At 43.0% G+C, this 19338-nt stretch overlaps 1 protein-coding gene across 4 annotated transcripts in view; it reads right to left on the bottom strand.

Moving 5' to 3' along the window:
* Nucleotides 1-1050: 1050 nt before the first annotated feature.
* The window catches only part of HEPHL1 (hephaestin like 1), a 35132-nt gene continuing 16844 nt past the window's right edge, over nt 1051-19338 (bottom strand). For 3 of the 4 annotated variants that reach the window (XM_032099182.1, XM_032099185.1, XM_032099186.1), the window contains 12 exons: nt 17403-17614; nt 16843-16993; nt 15445-15657; nt 12713-12926; nt 10987-11126; nt 9782-9922; nt 6724-6830; nt 6012-6234; nt 5115-5254; nt 4332-4491; nt 2925-3017; nt 1051-2846 (listed from right to left, as the gene is read on the bottom strand). In XM_032099182.1, coding sequence (XP_031955073.1) covers nt 2644-2846; nt 2925-3017; nt 4332-4491; nt 5115-5254; nt 6012-6234; nt 6724-6830; nt 9782-9922; nt 10987-11126; nt 12713-12926; nt 15445-15657; nt 16843-16993; nt 17403-17614 — 1997 coding nt within the window. In that variant the 3' untranslated portion in view covers nt 1051-2643. The remainder of the gene's footprint in view (nt 2847-2924; nt 3018-4331; nt 4492-5114; nt 5255-6011; nt 6235-6723; nt 6831-9781; nt 9923-10986; nt 11127-12712; nt 12927-15444; nt 15658-16842; nt 16994-17402; nt 17615-19338) is intronic. The other variant, XM_032099183.1, reaches the window with a different exon arrangement.

Here is a 19338-nt window from a genome sequence, read left to right as displayed (position 1 = left end):
AAACACTGGAGCTAATGTTGTCATTAAAGTATTACAACTAAGATCCCATTTCTGAGATGCTTAGACAGTATGATACACATAAGGTTAGGACTGCTTTTTTCCACACATAGTACTGTAAATGTATCGGTAATAAATTTTGTCCTTTTTTTCACTGATTTTTCATGCTACATGTGCTTAAGACTGTCACTCAAATTGTCCACTCTTTTTCACAACATTTAGATAAAACAGTGAAGAGCAAGGGTCCTTGTAGCACCCCATGAGTGACTTTCAACATGAAATCTGACTGCTTTTTCACTGTCCTTTAACCAGTTATTTAACCTCCATGGACTCCTCATCCCATGGTGATTCCATTTCCTTAAGAAGCTTAAAATGAAGACCTTCTCAAACATCTCATGGAAATGTAAGCAGGTTATTTCATCCACATCTCTTACCTATGCAGAGTCCTTCAAAAACCTTCCTAAGGCACAATTTTCTTTGGGGATAAATAAAAAAGTATCGATTCTTTCATATTCTCTTCTGTTCCTTTGGACACTTTCCTGGTTTGGTTTTTAGAACAGTTTCAGCCAGCTCCCACTGTGTGGCTGACAGAGCTGCTTAGTCCTCTGGAACATTTTTAAAGACTGGTCTTGCATTTGTCACCTTTCAAGCTTTTGGTTTTAGGACAGTTTCCAACTGCTATCCCAGTTTATAGTCCAAATTTTTCACACTTGAGGGCCTGCAGCATTCCGTGGACAACATGCCTGCCTTGGTGACTTGATCTTCTGTTAATTTTGTTGCTTAACTCTGTTCCTGCCAGTACTTCAGCCCAACACAGATGCTGTCCTTCAACACAGGTGTCAGGGCACAGCAGGCAGAGGGCTGCCTGCACCAGGCAGGCAACGGTAAACTCATTGCTTTACCCTTTCTGTGATGTTTCATGATCTCTCTGGCAGGCTGTGTCACCTGGTTCGGCAGCAGTGATATCCTGAGGCCCTTTGGAGCCTTTGTTCTGGTTTCATAGCCACTGTCCAGCTGAGGAGCAGGCCACAGGAAATGAACTGTGCCAAGAGGTTCATACAAATAGCTGGATTTTTTATTATCAATGTAATCACTTTGGTGGGCCAGTTTCTACAGTCAATAGATACTTATGACTCTGTTTCTAAAACATCAGGCACATTAGCTACCCTAGAAGGGAAGTACCAAATAATATCTTTTCTTAATGGTGCATGTTTAAGTGAAAGGCTTTAATTTTATATGTATACAGAGAAAAAACGTTCTGCACAGACAGACAGTGTTTTTGCACAGAACAGGAGACCCCAATTTTAATGTTTACAGAACAGGAAGATGAAAGAGTTTAGAGTGTCTGTTTTTGCCAGCTCAAATGGAAGATTTTGAGAAGGAAGTTTTGTTTGTTGCTATGATGTAAATGCTATTAGGGCTCAGTCCTGCATTTCTACTTCATGTGTGTGCTTTCAAATGACTGAGGAAAACAAAGAAATTACTGAGAAACATCCAAGAAACTTTAACATATTGTTTGACTGGACATCAATTCAGGACACATTTAAGCTACAGTAAGAGTGTTGCACAGTAAAATTTCCTACCTTTGAATACTTTAAAATACAGAAGTGGAAAAAAATAAAATTAGAAAAAAACAAAACAGCAACTTGAATTTACATTCAAAATCAAATTTGTGTAAACAGTTTTACAAAGGCGTTTGTTCTGGAATTCCTCTGCAAGAGCTATAGCAGGCATGAGCAGGCAAGAATGAACAAAATCTAACTAAAAATGAGCTATAAACATTCAAGTATCACTAAACATGGCCTGATTCTGTCTGTCTGCCTCGCAGAGCACAAAGATCACCCTCCTGATGGCTTCATTACAGGTAGGGAGAGAGGTGCTGCTCAGTGCAAAGAAGAGGTACAGAATCAGGACCATAACAAGCAGCAATTACAAAGTCAATTAATCTCTTGGAGGTTGCTCAGGGCTAGATTTTTAGAGATAAATAAAATCTGTTAGAAACTAACAGCAGGGGCACTGCTGAACCCATCAGGTTCTAAGATTTATTTGTAGGTCTTCAAAAATCTGTCCCTGGTGCACAGTTTCCTCATTTAACAGCAAAAAAAAATAAAAGGGGAGAATCACTTGAATGATGGTGAATTCATTAAGCCAGACTTTGGGAAACTGCAGGGACTTGGAGATTAGCACCTGCTCCTTCAGAAGCTGACAACTTAAGCCAGTCCCTGGTGGTGTTTATTTCCTAGTGTGAACCCCATGTTTCTGCACAGAGCACATGGATGCCATGCTGCCTCCTCCTTACTCCTGTGGAAACCTTATAGATGCCAAGATGTGTGCTGCTCTGCTCAGCTGCCAGATTGGATCTTGGACAAAGCTCAGCTGAACTCCAGAGGAGTGGAAATGGTGATGGGTGGTACATGGCTCTTGGAGCTGAGCCCTACAGCTGATGTTCATTCTTGTGAGCACTGGCCATGGGGTAGGACTGTCAGCATATGCCCTGCTCCAGTTTTATTAGCAGCATGTTGCCTGGCAGTATTAGGTTAATGGTTGGACTCAGTGATCTTAGAGGTATTTTCCAACCTTAATGATTTTATGATTCTATGTCGTGAAATCCAGTGAGTCCCTGTGAACGATATTAAAAGTGGGGATTTACGGGGAATCTGTCAGAAATGCACTTTTGTCATGCAGAGCTGTGTAATGGATTCTACTTCCTTGGTAGGTGATGAAGCAGAAGAAGATTAATGCTGTTGACAGTAGAACAAGTCCAATGAAAAAGAAAGCTGCAAGTATCAGGCTGGCTTCTCCAGGACTCAAAGTTTTGCTGAAAAAGTTGCCCACTTTGTTGTCATAATCTGTTAAAAGAGAGTTGTTAATGAGAAATCTATGCATGAATCTGAAGAGTTTTAAACAGCATTTTAAAAAATCCTTACCCTTTGCAGTGGTTCCATTTGTTGCAGTAGTTGTATTGTATGCTCCAGTTGTGTGTCCTCCTTCTGAAGGAACTTCCCACTCTCTTCTCTCTTCTCAGAGATGAAAAAAGCATAATTAAGTTGAAAGCCTTAATAAATAATTTTTCTCTTTTGAAAAAGTAGAGTTGACTTTATTTCATTATTTCTACCTTGTTTATCTGAACAGAAATTGTGGTTAGATCATCACAGCTGTTCCTCTGGGCAGCTCCATGGGCAACATCCCCCTTTTCCATAGGCATCTCTGTTACTCCACTACTTACTGTAGTGATAGGACAAGGAGTAACTTTTAAACTGAAAGAGGGTAGATTTAGATGGGACATAAGGAATACATTTTTTATTATGAGGGTGGAGAGGCACTGGCACAGGTTGCTCAGGGAAGTTGTGGATGCCCCATCCCTGGCAGTGTTTCAAGGCCAGGCTGGATGGGGCCTTGAACAACCTGGTATAGCGGAAAGCGTCCCTGTCCATGGCAAGGAGGTTGGAACTAGAGGATCTTTGAGGTCCCTTCCAAAACAAACCATTCCATGATTCACTTCTGCATTTGTTTGTCCGTTTGAAATCTCACAGCCCACATGAATATCCATCACATGGAATCAAATAAATTCATCATATCCAAGGAAGGAGTACTTTGGCTACATTTGGCATCTACATTTGTAACCATGCTGCTACAGGGTTAGAGGTATGAGGTGTGCCTGCTGGCACTGCTCCAACCCTCGTAGAGGAGTGCAGCCAGCACAGTGGGGACTAGGCAGGAGATGCTGGATCTAGATGTTTAGTGAAGTTATGTGATGTGGAGAGGCTCACAAAACACTTTTGGATTCACTCACATTTGCTGGAAGAGACAGGCACCACTCAAAAATTTTGCCAACTTTTCTTAGTCGAGAGATCACCTATTTCTTGGACAAGATGAACAACTGTTTTCTGGAGCTCCTTTTATCTCAGCTGGTGTCTGCCTATGCAGGGAGGAGCCCCAAAAGCTCTGTGAGTAGTCAGGGGTCACAGGAAGGAACCAGCACCATGCCAGGCTGTAGGAACTCCCACACAGTGTGGCGAAAAGGCTAAAAAACAGCTTTGCAGATGTTTGCTGCACCATGTTTAAATGACAAATGGTCTCTAGGCTGCCACTGTCTCAGAAGGGCACTTGTGAAGCACCAACTGCTTCCAAGTTGCAGCAAAGTGCACCAAAGATTGCTGCCTTTGCCATGTCATTAGGGGTGTTTGTCCTGTCTCTTATCACTGCTAACTGGCCATGGCACTATAGGTGCTTCCCACCGGTGCACAGGTGAGCTCTCTTCCTTTCCACCTTGCCTTCCATCCAGTTGTGCTGCAATACCACCTCTGAGTCCTAGGATGTTGCTGATACTGCACCTGATTGATTGATGGTGTAGGTTGTCTCCATGCCAGCATGGATGTGATCGGCCACGTGACAGTGCAGAAGCCACGTTCCAGGGTTTTCTGCTATGAGTTCGACTGTCTGGAAAGTCCCAGGGAAAAGGTCATATACGTCTCCTCTATGGTCCTTATCTGTCTGTAGCAAAGCAAAACCAGAATTGTGAGAGTCATGCCTCAAATACCCCCCCAATGGGCACTGAAATATCCCAGTTAGACTTCCAGCTCCTTAAGGCACATCAGATGCTTCTTGTACATTTCTAGTGAGCATCATCCAGGGAAACTGAGGTCTGTGGACACCTCTCATTTATTCAATTAAATAAGAAAAGCTGACCCCTCCTGATGACTCTAACTGCTGTTTGAGCAAAGGTGTTTCTTTGAAAGATAGATTTTTCAGGTAGTCCTGCCGGTGGCAAACTGCCACAGTGTAAAACCATACTCTAAGCTGGCATAACTCTCTCTAATTTTCTCCCTGTATCTTCCCTTATACCTATGGGTAAACACATATTCTAACCTACCTAACCATGTCCTCTAATAGTGCCCTGTATTCATATTTCATAACAGGCTCAGAGTAATAGAGGCTTTGCAAGGATCTCATTAATTTCATATTCCCTTCAAATGCAAAACTCCCACCAACCTCAGCATCAGCCCAGGGCTCTGTGCCCAAGAGACAAAACCAGGCTGGAAATCTGGAAATTTTTTTTTTGTCTTATAAATTTCCCATCACACTGTAAAAGTTTTACTTTGATTTATTTTACCAACCTTGAAGATGAAGGTCTGTGCATGGAAGTGAACTGTGTGGATATCCACTTCATCGCCCATTCCTATCAAATACCAGTTTGTCCTATCACCTTCATTCATCGTTAGACCCAAGAGACTGTTGTAAATCTTCCCATTGATTGCTGGAAGAATGACAAAATAGGAATGATTAATAACTGACCATGGTATGGGTGATGATAACCTCCACTTCAGGCACCCTTTGCACTTTCAGGGGAGAAGGAGTATTTAGGCAGAGAGAGGACAGGCGTGTGTGGTCAGGACAAGTGCTGTCCATAGTGACCGCTGCCACTGCAGGAGACAGTCATGCTTTTGTTTCAGTTTCCAAATCATGTAACTATACATCATCAAACATTTTTCTGCCTTGAAAAGCACCAAATTGGACTTTTACTGGTTGAGATTGAACTCCTGAACAAATTGGATTTATGTTGAGAAGACACATGGAGAAAGAAGCCACATGGAAAAAGAGAGAATAGAATTGTTGCCTAAAATGTGTACCAGCTGCAAAAGAAAAGTTTGCTTTGCCAGGGCTGTGTGTGTCCCCATCCAGTCTGTTCTGCCTGGCTCCTGGGCTGGCTGCTACTACAGCCACAGTTCTACAATATCATCTTTATGCTCCTAAAAAACAAGCCTTGGAGGAACACGGCTCCCAAATGACAGGGGAATTCTGGCAGGGCAGCCTCTTCCCAAGAGTGTAAGAGTAAACTATCTTGTTAGAAAAATATCTTGGCTGGGCCTTGTGAAATCTTTTTGTTTCCAGCATCGCCGTTTATGAAGTTGTCACGTGGTTGGGTAACTGCAGGCTAAGTCCAGTGTCTTCCTAAAAGGGCTGTGAAAAATAAACCTCTTTCCTCTTGCCTGCTGCCGCCAAGTCCTACATACCATGCATGCAGTTGCCTTCTACAAAATTCTTAGTGGAATTAAAACCATCAGGATCCTTATGAAGGTATGTTTCAATATTTTCTTTCAAATACCAGGATTCATTTTCATCGAACACCATAAACAGAAGAGTAAATTCACGATCGATGTCTTTCCTTAGACCTCTTTCATCTAAAGTTCCTTTTCTGCAAACTACAAGAGGCCCAACCAGACCACTGTATGTGTCCTGAAATAAAATAAATACATGTGTTACAGATTTTCATTTCATCCAGTTGTGAAATAGACAGATACAGATTAACTAAAGTTTAAACTGCTTTTTCCTATCAGATGAAAAAAACCCAGCCTGATTAAAAATTTCTTTCTCTGTGTGTCTCTCTGTTAATTTACCAAAGAATGATCTCCAGTGGCCCCTTTCACCCTTACTCGTTCTGTGATTCTGTGATTTTGTGTAATGTTTTGTCTTCACCCCAAATCCCTTCAACTATCCTTTAAGGAGGAAATCACATTACTGTGGTGTATCCCTTGGGATTTAAGTAGATTAAATTACCCAGGCATGTACAACTGTTATCAGAGGACAAAGCATCCAGCTCTGTAAATGGTTTCTCTAGCCTATGGTCTTCTCCCAGCTAAGAAGCAGGATCCTTGCAGAAACATTACACAAGGCAGGATGTGTTAGCCAAAGCAATGCAAGCTTTAATGGCCATTTCATGGTTACCTTAACAAAATTTGCTGTTGAGTAATAAACCCAAGTGATACAGTTTGGATCTGTTTTGCCAGGACCGGATCGTTCTGGGACGTTCCACCTGTAGGTGTTTATTTCCCCTGAAACAGAGAGAGAACAATTTTACCTTGAGCAGCTGGGTATTAGAGGCTTTGAATAGTATCTAACTCAGACCTGCTACCCTCCTCATCAAAAAGTTATCTGCATCAAAACTACCTGTGGAAGCATGCAGCAATGGGATAGGGATATAATTCTGCCTTCCAGGAGATCAGTGAGGTGCCAGTGGCGTAAATGAGGACAGATTGCCTGGGAAAAGAAGATCTGCAAATGATACTGACTAAAGTGGCATCCCACAGAAGGAAGTTTACAGACCGGACTCTTCATCTTTCCCCTTGGCAAAACTTGTAGTGATTAGATGATCTTAGCTGCTGGTGCTTAAGGTCAGTTGAGACATTGGAAGTCAAGCCCATGAAATGTTTCTTGGACCTTCTCAATTGAAAAGGGCAAAAAGAAGTGGCAGTTGCCATTGGGATTTTGCAGAGGGTGCTGCAGAAGTGTGTCAGGTGGGGGCCCAGACAGGAGAGCTGAATACGTACCAACCTGCTGTCTGGGAGACACAGGGGTGTTCTTTCATCTTCCAGATAAGACCTTGCTCCCCAGCAATTCCCAGACAACCTCTGTCCCTTGCCAAATGTCATAATCTCTGTCACATCCTCCCTGAGCAGAAATTCCCTGACCTCTGATTTTAAAAAACCCCTAACAAATGGATGAGGAAATTATCTATTTGGGTGACAATCAGTTCTCTCCACTGAACACAAACATCTGTGTTCAGATGAACTGCCTGTGCTGTGTTTCCCTGCTTTGTTTTTTTGCTGGTACTGCAGGAAAGGGTAGGAGACCAAGACGTGGTCAACACCTTGCCCTTTTAAGTGGTGGAGAAGTGTTGAACCAGGCAATCTCTGTCCTAAAAGTCTTTCAGGGTGACAACAGCCAAGAGCATCATGGGACATGCTATGAGTCAGGTGAAAACAAGGAAATCACAGAACCACTGTTTTAGTACAGCTACAACCCAACAGCTGCCAATAGCTGCCAATAGCATCTAGACAAGGAGAGTTTTCAAGCCTAAAGGGCTGGGAAGTGTCTGAGCCTAGTTTTGTGTCACTGAGGCACTACACTGTCCATGCATCATGCAGCAGTGGGTTTATTGTACAGCGGTAACTACAAAAACAAAAAAATGGTGACTCTCAACTCTCATACAGTATGAGATGGGTCTCATGTAAGTACTGCAGTATCATTTACAGGGTAAGCACCATGTCATGGAGACAGTAAGTCTATGTCATGGAGACATAGGCCAGGGAAGAGTTTCTCATCTAACCTACATGTCATCACCTCTTTTTAGAGGGTGTGATCTGAGAAGGGAGGCTGGTCATGGTCCTCCACCCCTTCCTTGCTTTTTACTCCTCACCTCAGGATGTTTGGAGGCTGTAGATGGAAAAAATCTCCACCTTACTTAAAAGCTGACACATTTCAGAAGGCATTGGAGACCCATCTTTGAAGTGCAAATATGGCATAACCCCTGAAGAGAGCGATAAATATGAGGAAAACTGATGCTTTCTCCCTTTTCTTCCTATGGATGAATGGAAGAATGGACAGGGAGGGAACAAAGCTGTGGCAGATGAGAGCTGATTTAACTTAGGCTGCTATGGATATGCTCTCTGCATCTATTTACCATGTCCCCCACAGTTTCTTTAGGAGCTGGCAGTGCTCTCAGGAGTGCGGTTTGTCAGGATGCAAATCTGTCTGATGAGTGAGTTAGGATTTAGTAGATTTAGACAGTCTTTGGCTAGTTTGGGGTGAGCATTCCAGCCTGGCCTAGGAAGACAGACAGTGAGGATTTCCAGATGATGGTGGTGGGGACTGAGGTGCCCAGAAATTTTTCTTGTTTTCAGGGATTTGTTTTCTATGTTAACTGCTTTTTCCAAACCCCTAAGGAAAAGTCTCTTCTTAGATCTTGCAGAAGAACACTTTTGGCTTACTCTCACAGACACCTTCCCTCATCTAACTCATCCCAAGCCTGCTCCCATGTGGACACAGGAGACATGACAGGTGTGTTCCCGTTGTTACCCTTCAACTGCCAGCCTAACAGCGTCAACGACATCATGGAGCAAATAACAAAACAAGTGAATCATGTATAAATCAGCTCCTTTCCCCCCACCCCCCCCCATGTATTAACCACATTCATCATACTCCAGCAAGGCAGATGGTGGTTCGTATTTGGACATGAGTTTCTGTGTAATTTTACTGTACTGATACAGCTGCTCACAGGAAAGGAATTTCAGCTTGCAAAGAGCTTTATTACATCAAAATTTCTTTTCATTTGGTTTCACACTGAAGTTCACAAATACTGTGAAAAAAGTTGCAAGGGATTTAGAAACAAAAACAATTGTTCAATTTTCAACAAAAAAAATTGATGTTCAAAAAGTTTAACAGGAATTTTTGTATATGAAAAACTATTTCCCTCATTAGAAACTGAGGCATACTTGGTACACTTTTCCAAAGATTGCTAATTTGCATGACAGCTACATTTTGCATTTTATGCGTGACTCTGAATGCAAATGCCAATTCTGTGTAGCTTCAGAGAGGCAGAGTTAATATTACCATCTGCAATTCTTACCTCCAAGTTTGAAAATTTTTAAAACAGTTTTAGAGTGTCAGTCTGGAGCCAAATGCAGCAAAGGCTCACATTTCTCTTGCCATGATTATGGGCCTGCTTCTCTCTCTTTTGGAGGTTGTCCAGTGATATTACATTCCTCTTTCTACCCATGATAGGAACAAAGGCTCATTCTCCGCCCAAACATGCTCACTTGATCAAGAACCTACATATATAACAACTCAGAACTGTAGCTGAATAAATGCTGAGCGTATTATGCCTGGGAGAACATACAGATATGGGCAAGCTTGAAAGAGGGAGTATCAATCATGTGCTTAAATGCTTTTATATACAGCATTTGTAGCTCAAAGAAAAGAAGGGGGAAAAAGAAGGGAGCCTTACCAGGGAGGGTAATTGGTGTCTCAGGCTCTTCTTCACAACCCACTTCTTCTATACCATGTGCACTTATTGAGTAAGGCCTGCTGGCTTTGTTCTTAAATACAATCAGTACAGAGTCACCAACCTCAGCATGGAGTAACGGCCCTAAATTCAATCAGAAGATGCCAGTGATTCATGATGCTTTTCTTAATTCAACAGTCTTTCAATCGCTTGGCCTAGGAGTGGAGCCAAGGTCTCTATCAAAACCCTTGGGCTTTTCTATTCTTCCAGGAAAGCCATCAAAATTGATTTATCTCAGCTGATGAAAAGCTCCATATGTATAAATAATGCCTTTTCAGTCAATGAAGAGAATTGTTCACTCTGAAGACAGATCTTTGGACAGCTGGTTTTTAAGGAAAATTCCTGAGGATGGTTTTTGAATATTTCAAAGTTTTATTTCTTAAGCTGGTAATTGCCACCTCTTTTTTTTAACTTTTTTGGGTTTTTTTTTACTGTTGTCCTTTAGAAAAGGAAATGGTGAATATTTTCCTAGGGAAGGTTATCTCAGGGGAACGGTATGAAACTGTGTCAGGGGAGGCTTAGTTTCAATATTAGGAAAAGGTTCTTCCCCCAGAGGGTGGTTGGGCACTGCAACAGGCTCCTCAGGGAAGCGGTCACAGCACCAGCCTGACAGAGTCCAAGAAGCACTTGGACAATGCTCTCAGGCACAGGGTGTGACTTGTGCAGGGCCAGGAGTTGGACTTCAATGATCTTCCAACTCATGATATTCTATAATTCTATGACTATTTTATGACCAGTTGTTGCCTGCTTTTCACCCCATTAAAAACATGAGCTGATGGTTATTTTATGATGGGTAAAATTACGTCTTGCCCAATTGCAGATACAAATCCAGCTCCTTAATATTGTCTTAATCTGTTTACAAGAGTCTCCCCCATGTTACAAGCTCTGAAGCTAAGGTGAATCCTGGAATTGCCATTATAGCACTCCTTAGGATATTCCTTATTCACGTTCAAGAATGAATTCCTTAATTGAGAAAGCATCTTTACACTCAGCAATTTAATAAATAGTTTTTAAAGTCACTGATAACTTGGAAAAGGCATCAGTGTTCCTTATTTTCCATCTTAAAAATGCTAGAAAACATCTTAGTTTTTGGAAAGCAATCCTCTCACTGACGACAGGCTTGGTCTGGAGACATGAGATCTACTTGCCCAGGATTTCCAAGTGTTCCTCCTCTTCTGTCCTCACTTTGCGCTGTGTGAAGTTGCCACTTGTGTACTCCCTGTAAACCACCTTCTTGTATTTTGAACCGATCAGGTCTTCTGCTTGGCTCAGAAAAACATGCCCATAGCTGCAAAAGAAAAAGGCAATAAAAGCACTAAACCTTATATGTCTAAGACCTAGTAACTGTTGTGTTATTCACAATAGATTTAATGAGAATATACAGCTTGATCCAATGTTCTGATTGATGTGAAGGCCTTGAGAGATGCCAGAGGTTTTAAGCAGCAAATAGCAAGAGTGATAATCCTCACTGAATGCACACCCTCTTCAAACAGGTAAAGCTGAGGATAAATTTCCCTCTCCAAGAAACTTTGTGAACACAAATTCTTCACCAGAGCTGTCAGAGCAGAGATGAAGTGCAGGGTAAGAGTGGTTTCAGCTGCCCTCTCCAGCTGCATCATTCACTCCAATAAAAGATACTGCCTGTCCCTGGAAACCTGAATCCTCTTATCATGATGGCAGCTTTCCCTATCTTGGCTATCAGTCAGCCACGGGAAGATGATAATCAAAGCTTGACCTTCTGAAACAAATGCCATCATCTGAGATAAAAGGGAGCTTCTTTACCCTTCCCTCTTGCTGCTGTGTACTGCACAGGTTGGATGCTTTCCCAGCATGACGATAAAGGGAGCAATGTGTTTTCCCTTCTGCACCTGGAAGGGGATGCTTTCCAGGTTTACCCTCAGTTTGTTGCTGCTCCCATGGGATCCCAGCGGGCTGACTCGCCAGCAGAGGACACTCACAACCCACTGTGCAGCAGAGCGTTCACCCTCTTCCGGGAGCAGCTGTCTCCCGGCTGCTCATCTCCAAGGTGCCCCTGGCAGGGGAGTTGTAAGGCTGGCTCACAATACACTAAATAAAACCAAAAAACACCCCAGGGATACTGCTTGTTGTAGCAGCGAACTGTGTGTACAACAGCAGCCTTTGACAGTACTGGAGTTTATGTTTTCTTTAAACTCACATCATCACCTGTGACTCTTCAGGTGTATTTTTTACAGACTCCTCTTCCTCTGTACAAGGAGCAGTTTCCCACATGCTTTTCTAAGGTTTATTTTTGATGTATGTTCCTTTTTGCTTTCACCAAAGTGTCCTCAGAGGCCAGTCTATGCAGTATGATCTGGAATGTGTATTTTTTTTCACAAGTTTTTATTCCTTAACGCAGTACAGTGATTCACTTGCAGGGTTACTTATGTTCTGATCTTTTCAGGGGATCCAGGGACTACCATGCTGCAGAAAAGCAGGCTCAGCATGCCCTTCACGCATCTGTATTGCCTAGAGGACCTCACATCTGGAACAGGAACCTAGGTTTCTCCTCTATGAAAACCAGAGCACTGGAATGGCAAGGCTGGGGAGAGTACGGAAGAGAAGGGGCTCACGGGGCATCATTGTAAGGTTGAGCCAGGGCTGGAACACAAACTTGGAAGCCTTCTTGAATTCAACAGCATTGCAAGACACTCTGAAATGAAAGCATTTGAAACTGGTGCATGTGAACTAGTCTAGTCTGAGAGGCTGTGACTTTATAAATACATTTTCTTGTATTATGTTTGGCGAAGAGTTCCTCCTAAAAAATAGAAGGCTGGTGTCATGAAAAGGTGCTTCAAAGTTTCCCCTCCACTGTAAGTGTGCCCTGTGCCCACAACTGTTTTTTGGTTTGGGTACCTTTCCTCATTGCTGCTGATGTTGTAAATCTTTGGTGCCGAGCTCTTATTTGAGGCATAGTCCCACTCAACTTCCTCTGCAGCAATGTAGTAGAGCCTCATGGCTCCACGCTGCTGCTGGGCTTGGGTGGTGTTGCGGCAGCTGCTGACCTCGTAGAGATGTTTCATCCCACCAACAAAGTGATCGAAAGTCCTGCAAACCACTTTGAACGTGCCTGGAAAGAAAAACACATGAGATTTAAGCAATTAAAAAACCTGAAAAGCACATAGACAAATTAGGCCCTGTGTACATCTCTGATCTGTCCTCAGACAAACCTAATCTATGATGCTGTATGGAAAGTCAAGCAAGGGGATGTTTACAGAGAATGATAGACTATACTAGGCTGGAAAAGACCTCTAAGATTATCAAGCCAGCCCTTAACCCAGCACTGCCAAGTCCACCACTAAACCGTGTCCCTAAATGCCATATCCACAATCTTTTAAATACCTCCAGGGATGGTGACTCCACCACTTCCTGGGCAGCCTGCTCCAATGAACTAAAACTCACCAATGCAACCTGAGGTTATTCCCTCTTTTCCTGTCACTTGTTACTACTTGGGAGAGAAGATCAACACCCAGGTAGTTATAGAGAGTGAGAAGATCCCCTCTGAGACTCCTTTTCTCCAGGCTTAATACTCCCTCAGCCACTCCTCACCAGACATGTGCTCCAGACCCTTCCCCAGCTCCATTGCCCTTCTCTGGACACACTCCAGCCCCTCAATGTCCTTCTTGTAGCAAGGCGCCCAAAACTGGGCACGGAATTCAAGGTGTGGTCTCACTGCCCTGGTCCTGCTGGCCACATCATTGCTGATCCAGGCCAGGATGCCATTGGCCTTCTTGGCACCCTGGGCACACCCTGGCTCATATTCAGCTGCTGTTACCAGCACCCCCAGGGCCTTTTCGGCTGAGAAGTTTTCCAGACACTCTGACGCCAGCCCTTGTCATTGCATGGGTTTACTGTGAACCAAGTGCAGGACCTAGCAGGACCTGACCTTGTTTTGCTCCACAGGAAACACTAGCCATCTTTGCTCAAAAATCATTATAAATTACTTCTAACTATTTGAGTTAGATTAGCTTTGCCAAGGAAACTCAGAAGAGCACTTAGATGTCTGGCAGCAGGAACAAGCTTGCCAGTGAGCCTTCACTGCCAGCAAGCCAATGCTGCAGACATGCCCATGAGGAACACAAGACGATGTAGGAGGAAGCATTCATTGCAAAGCTCAATAAAGGCATGGGAAAACAAGGGTTGTGTTTCAGAGCTGCTGGTTCCTTGTCCCTGAGCACAGAGCCACTGTACCAGCCTTCAGTGCAAGAGATTCTCCACTCAGCCCCTGCAGTTTGTCCGTTGTAATCAGGCTAATGGAGGCCTCTTTGCAATAGTGATACAGAACCACTGCACAGGAATACCTGCTTATAACCATTTGTTTATATGCACAGTTGAGATAAACTGCAGCTTTCTGACCCTTTGCATTCCCTTCACGAAAGGCCAAGCCACCATGGGCCTTTTTTTTCCTTTGGTAGCTCTGGTGGTCAAAGACAGTAGTGATTGTGGGAGCATATCTTGGCATGTTCATGGGCAGATTTTAGTATTTATACTCTCCTTCTCTCCTTCCCATTTACTCAAGCAGAAGTTGACCATGATGTTGTCCTGTATAGCTCCACCTGCTAGCACTCTGTGAAGGAGGAAAGCACTTTCACAGCTGCTTTGCATGTGATAGAACCAAAATTAGAAGCATAGCTCTGTCCAGACTAGATCTCAATCCATTTCCTGTGCTTCAGGGGAAAAAGTGATGAAAATGATAAAATAACATGTAATTTTAAAAAATCACATGCATTAGTGATTGTAAAGATCTGGTAATTCATTCAATTTCCCTTATTGCCAGTAGAAGCTTAGCCAAAAATTAATAATCCCTTAGAACAGTTGTTTTGTATGAGTTCTACAGTGCAGTTTCATGACAGATGGTGGAAATGTTTTGGATTTGCGCAAGAAAATTTTCGGTTGTCTTACAGGCGCCTGCAACAGAGGTTTAACCTGGCACATACACAACTCCAATCTACATTTCTATCAGGTGCTCTGGCCAAGAATGGCCCTTGGCACAGCCCTATACAACCCTCATGATTCTGTTGATCTAAACAGAGTTGCACCAGTGTAAAGCAAAGTAATGTTGTACTCTGTATTATGAAGCTTATTTGGTGTCTCCAGCAAACAACTCATACTCTCCTAGTTTGAAGTATGAATCACTGAATTACCCATGAGATTTAAAAGTACCTTTAATGTATAAGCTTCTGAAGAAACTCCTAAAGGCTGACTATTATTGAAAAGCTTTTGTTGAAGTCCTAAAATACCTTAAATGATGCTGACTATCCACCTGGCAGTGGATTTGCTTTTCTAAAAAAAGTCTGTTTGGAGAATTCCAGAAATTCTGTGAGCATCCTGTTAACTATCTCTCTGCCTGCTGCTCTGCATGTCCCAAGGTCATTAGAGCCTCTGGTCTTTGGTGCACATGCATATTTGATTTATACACCTTCCCAGAAAAGTAACCCAGCCTGAATTCTCAGCTATGCCAGGTCCCCACAGTCTCCATGCTTTCAGGAAGCATGCTCCTTGTGCAGAGCAGAGTATCTCACTGACTGTCATTTTGACTGACTGGTATCTGCAAGTGCCACACAACCAAGATCAGTTCATGAACATACCCACACGGTCTGGCTGCATTAGTGCTGTCCCTGATAAATGAGGAAACAAGGCCAGCCCGTCCCTCGTCGTCCCTCTCAAGTCAATGGTGTTTCCTTGAAAATGGACCCCGTGCATGTCGTAGTGACTGCCCAGCCCAATGAGGTGCCAGGAGACCCTGTCATTCTTGCACATGGTCAGGCCTGGCAGATTGCCATACAAGTAGCCATTGACAGCTGGAGGAGAAGGAAAAATCTTGGTTAGCAGCAGGTCCACAGAAACCCATTAGACAGCCTCCTATCGCCTTCCTGGCCAGAGACTCACAACTCAGCAAGTCACTAAAGGGGCATTTTGTGAAGCAAGGGTAGCATTGGAGCACACCAAATTAACATCTAAATGCTATTCCTATAAACTCAGAACTTCTACCTCTTGGGTTTTAGCCTGTAAAATCTTGTAATAGCCCTTTGCAGTGATGTAGCACTCCTCCTCTGAGCTTTTCGGTGTGCCTCCCAAACACCAGCCAAGTGTACAAATTAGGTACCTCCTTTCAGCCTGGAAAATGTATAACTAGGTGATTAAGGCTATGGAGAGGGCCATAAAAAGTCTGAGATACAAATTCAGTTCTGATGGAGCCTTTTTATGTGATTTCGATCTTTGATTTCCACCTTTACTTCCTAAATGTATATCTTTCTTTTACAAGGGCACTAGGAGGCTAAGCTCCCTAATCCTCAAATGTTCTCTGTGTTCAATGTATGAAAGATGCTATTAAAGCACAAAACTTCAGTACGAGATCCATCTCATAGTGGAAGAATAAAATAGATGGGTCCAGAAACCCCAGGGTTCTCTAAAAATATGTATCTAAAGCAAAGATAAGGTTATGTGATTTGCTCAAGTCTGTCATCCGAGGGATACCTTTGAGGAGATCCATGCTGAAGTCAGATACTTGCATCCAGAAATGATGTTTTAAAATCTTTTTGGCCATTCCCCTAGTTTTTGCCTCTTCTCTTCCAGAGGTGGTCACTGCCCAAATGGTAGAGCAGAGCAGAGCAGATGGACTTTACTGCCTAAGTCAGTGCCAAGACCAGCAGTGAAATTTAAAACACTAGTGAACATTGGCTTCTTCTGCAGCTGATGCCTATCTCTGGCATTGTGCCTTTTTACAGAACTGTTGTATCTCAAACCAATGCTCTGTTCCCTTTCTCCAGGTGTAGTTGGTAGGTGGATGCATTTGTTGCTATTGTGACTGGGGTTTCAACATGCTTTCTGAGGGCATCAGGAGCTGACTATAATCTGACTGACAGCTTTCCAGCTCACTCTCCCGTGCAGTGCAGTGAGCTGTGAATGATGATAAAACCTGCCAACCCATCTTCCTAATATGATTGAAGAAAAGGTATCATTAAGAGATATTAGGTATTTCATACCATGCATTTTGTTGGATTCCATGAAATCAGCATCATTTTCATCTACTTTTGAAGGGTCTCCAGTGAATGCTTCAATATTCTTGTTCAGATACCAGCTGTCATTCTCATCAAAGATTGAAAAAAGGAGGTAAAATTCTCTATCTATTCCTTTCTGTAGACAAGAAGGAGGACAAGACATAAAAAAAAGTCTATTCAATAAAAATTAATAAGTTTTTTTAACAAAGCCTTCTTTTCCCTGAAGCCACCTTCTTACTAAGTCTACATGGAGACAAGGATTGGCACCTTTTTCATCAGCCAGAAGGATAAATAAAGTGTCCACTACCTGGTGTGAAAAGAGGTATTCATTGCATGGAAAAGACAGAAAAGCTAGGGAAGAGCCAGAATATTAGGAAATTATGATTTTGTCTTATTAACCACACCTTTATCTTAGCTTTTACCCTGAGGAGTGACATTTGTTTAATCTCTGTAAACTGAGCCAGGAAACTGGGCAAATTGCCCATATGGGAACCCCCAGTGCACCACCCTGCTGTTAGGGACAAGCAGATATTCATGCTGGGCACCTGTGTCCCGTCGTGATTCAGAGCGTTCTTCCGGCAGACCAGCAAAGGTCCCACGAGGCCAGAGTTGGTGTCCTTGACAGCATCAGTGGCTGAATAGTAAAGATACGTCAGGCACGGGGGGTCACTCTCTGTTGGACCTCCATTCTCAGGCACCCTCCACTTGTACGTGAAGGTTTCACCTGGCTTAACGTGGGCTCCTGGCTTCAGGTAGCCTGTAGAGAGAAAGTTGAGATGCACCAAGATTACAGGAAGGCTTTGTCTTCCTGACTACAAGAGTTGGATGGAAGTCAGGCGTAGCTGCTGATTTCTGTGGAGAAGCTCCCCCTTGCCACCACAGCACCATCCCATAGCCTGGGCAGTTATGCCATGGGGACATCGCACCTGAGTCCCGTGCCACGGCGACAACCAAGCCCATTCCCCGCAGAACAAGTTCAACTGCTCCACTCAGACACCATCCAACTTTGGATTGGATTATCTTGATTCAATCAGACAAGGGATGCAGAGCTCATCTTGGTGCTTAAATGGCTTCCTTGAATGTAGCTTATCTGCCCTATCATGGAATTTATCTGTGGCACAAACTCAGACTCTGCTTTTCATTAAGCACCAACAAATCAATTACATTAGTGAGTGGAGCTGGAACTGTGGTTCTTTAGAAATTCAGAACAAATCTGACCCTGGTAATTGTTTCTTTTCAATTTTGTAGCAATGCACAGAAGCCTCTGTCAGCATCTCCAGAGAGAGTGGATGATATTGCTCTTTGTTGGAGGCTACTTTTAAAGGATTTGGGCCATTGTCTGCTGTCATGCAAAGGGTGGATTTAGATTTTGTTTAATACTTAAGCATCCATTGTCTAGATTTTCTCAGCACAGTCAGTCTCTAATACTCCAAGAAAATCTTCTTAGAAACTTAGACACAAGTGAAAATAGCAGTATTACATCTGAACACAGCTATTTGCTGCAAACTGCAGTACAAAGCAGAGTATGGCTTCCACAGTATCTGATAGTACTGGACTCATCCTGCAACAGTGCTCAATAACAAAAACATTGATTTGGAGTCAAAAACCTTCTGCGACCAACAAGTGCCAAATGCAATATGCAAAGGTATTTCCTGAGAGCACAACTGGAAAAAACATATGTCTGCACTCATCTCCAGATGCAGGTATGTTTATTTACAGTATTTTCCCATGAATAAGCTGCATTCAGACAATACGCAACTTCTGAAAAATTATTTACCCTCACTGTAAACCTACAGCCTCTTCATGTATGCCTACAGGATTCCTGCATGTATACACTTGTAGATAGATGTAATGGAAATCCAAGAGTTAAAAGGAGAGAAGAAGGGGCAGAAAGATTATTGATGAATCTGGAGTCAGGTTCCTCTCCAAAGACCCAGAGGTGTGCCAGCTCACATGGCTGCTGAACATGGTTTTGGGTTGATTTTGCTACGCACCGAAGTATGCAGTGCTGAAGGGCGCTATTACCAGGGAGTGTTAAATGAAAGCACAACAGCTCTGCAAGCAGAGGGAAGTGGCACTTCCATTGGAGAACTGTCTCTGACATGGGTGGCATTAGGATCTGTGCAGATAACTTCAAGGCTGAACTCAAGCCAGTTGTTTTTTTCATGTTTTGTCTCCTGGCGAATTTGTTGAGTTGCAAGGTCAGCAACAAGAGACAACAATTTAATAAAGCCTTTTGCATTGATTTTATTGTATGATGAGTTTTTACATGTTGACCTAATTCTCTCTCGGCACAATTGTCAAAAGAGGGATTATGTCCCATGAGTTTCTTTTGATGTGTTGTAGTGGAAACAAAGCAATTTTAGGCAACAAGAAAACTACATTTCTTGCCCCACATTGGGCGCCAACCTAACGCAGTACTTGTGCTCGAGGCATGAGCTCTGACATGCCCCAGGTCAGAGACAGTCCAGCTGCATTACT

This window comes from Corvus moneduloides, chromosome 2, assembly GCF_009650955.1.
Source record: "Corvus moneduloides isolate bCorMon1 chromosome 2, bCorMon1.pri, whole genome shotgun sequence".
NCBI lineage: Eukaryota > Metazoa > Chordata > Aves > Passeriformes > Corvidae > Corvus > Corvus moneduloides.
The sequence above is the reverse complement of the archived record's forward strand: the minus strand, read 5'-3'. Positions and strand labels throughout refer to the sequence as shown.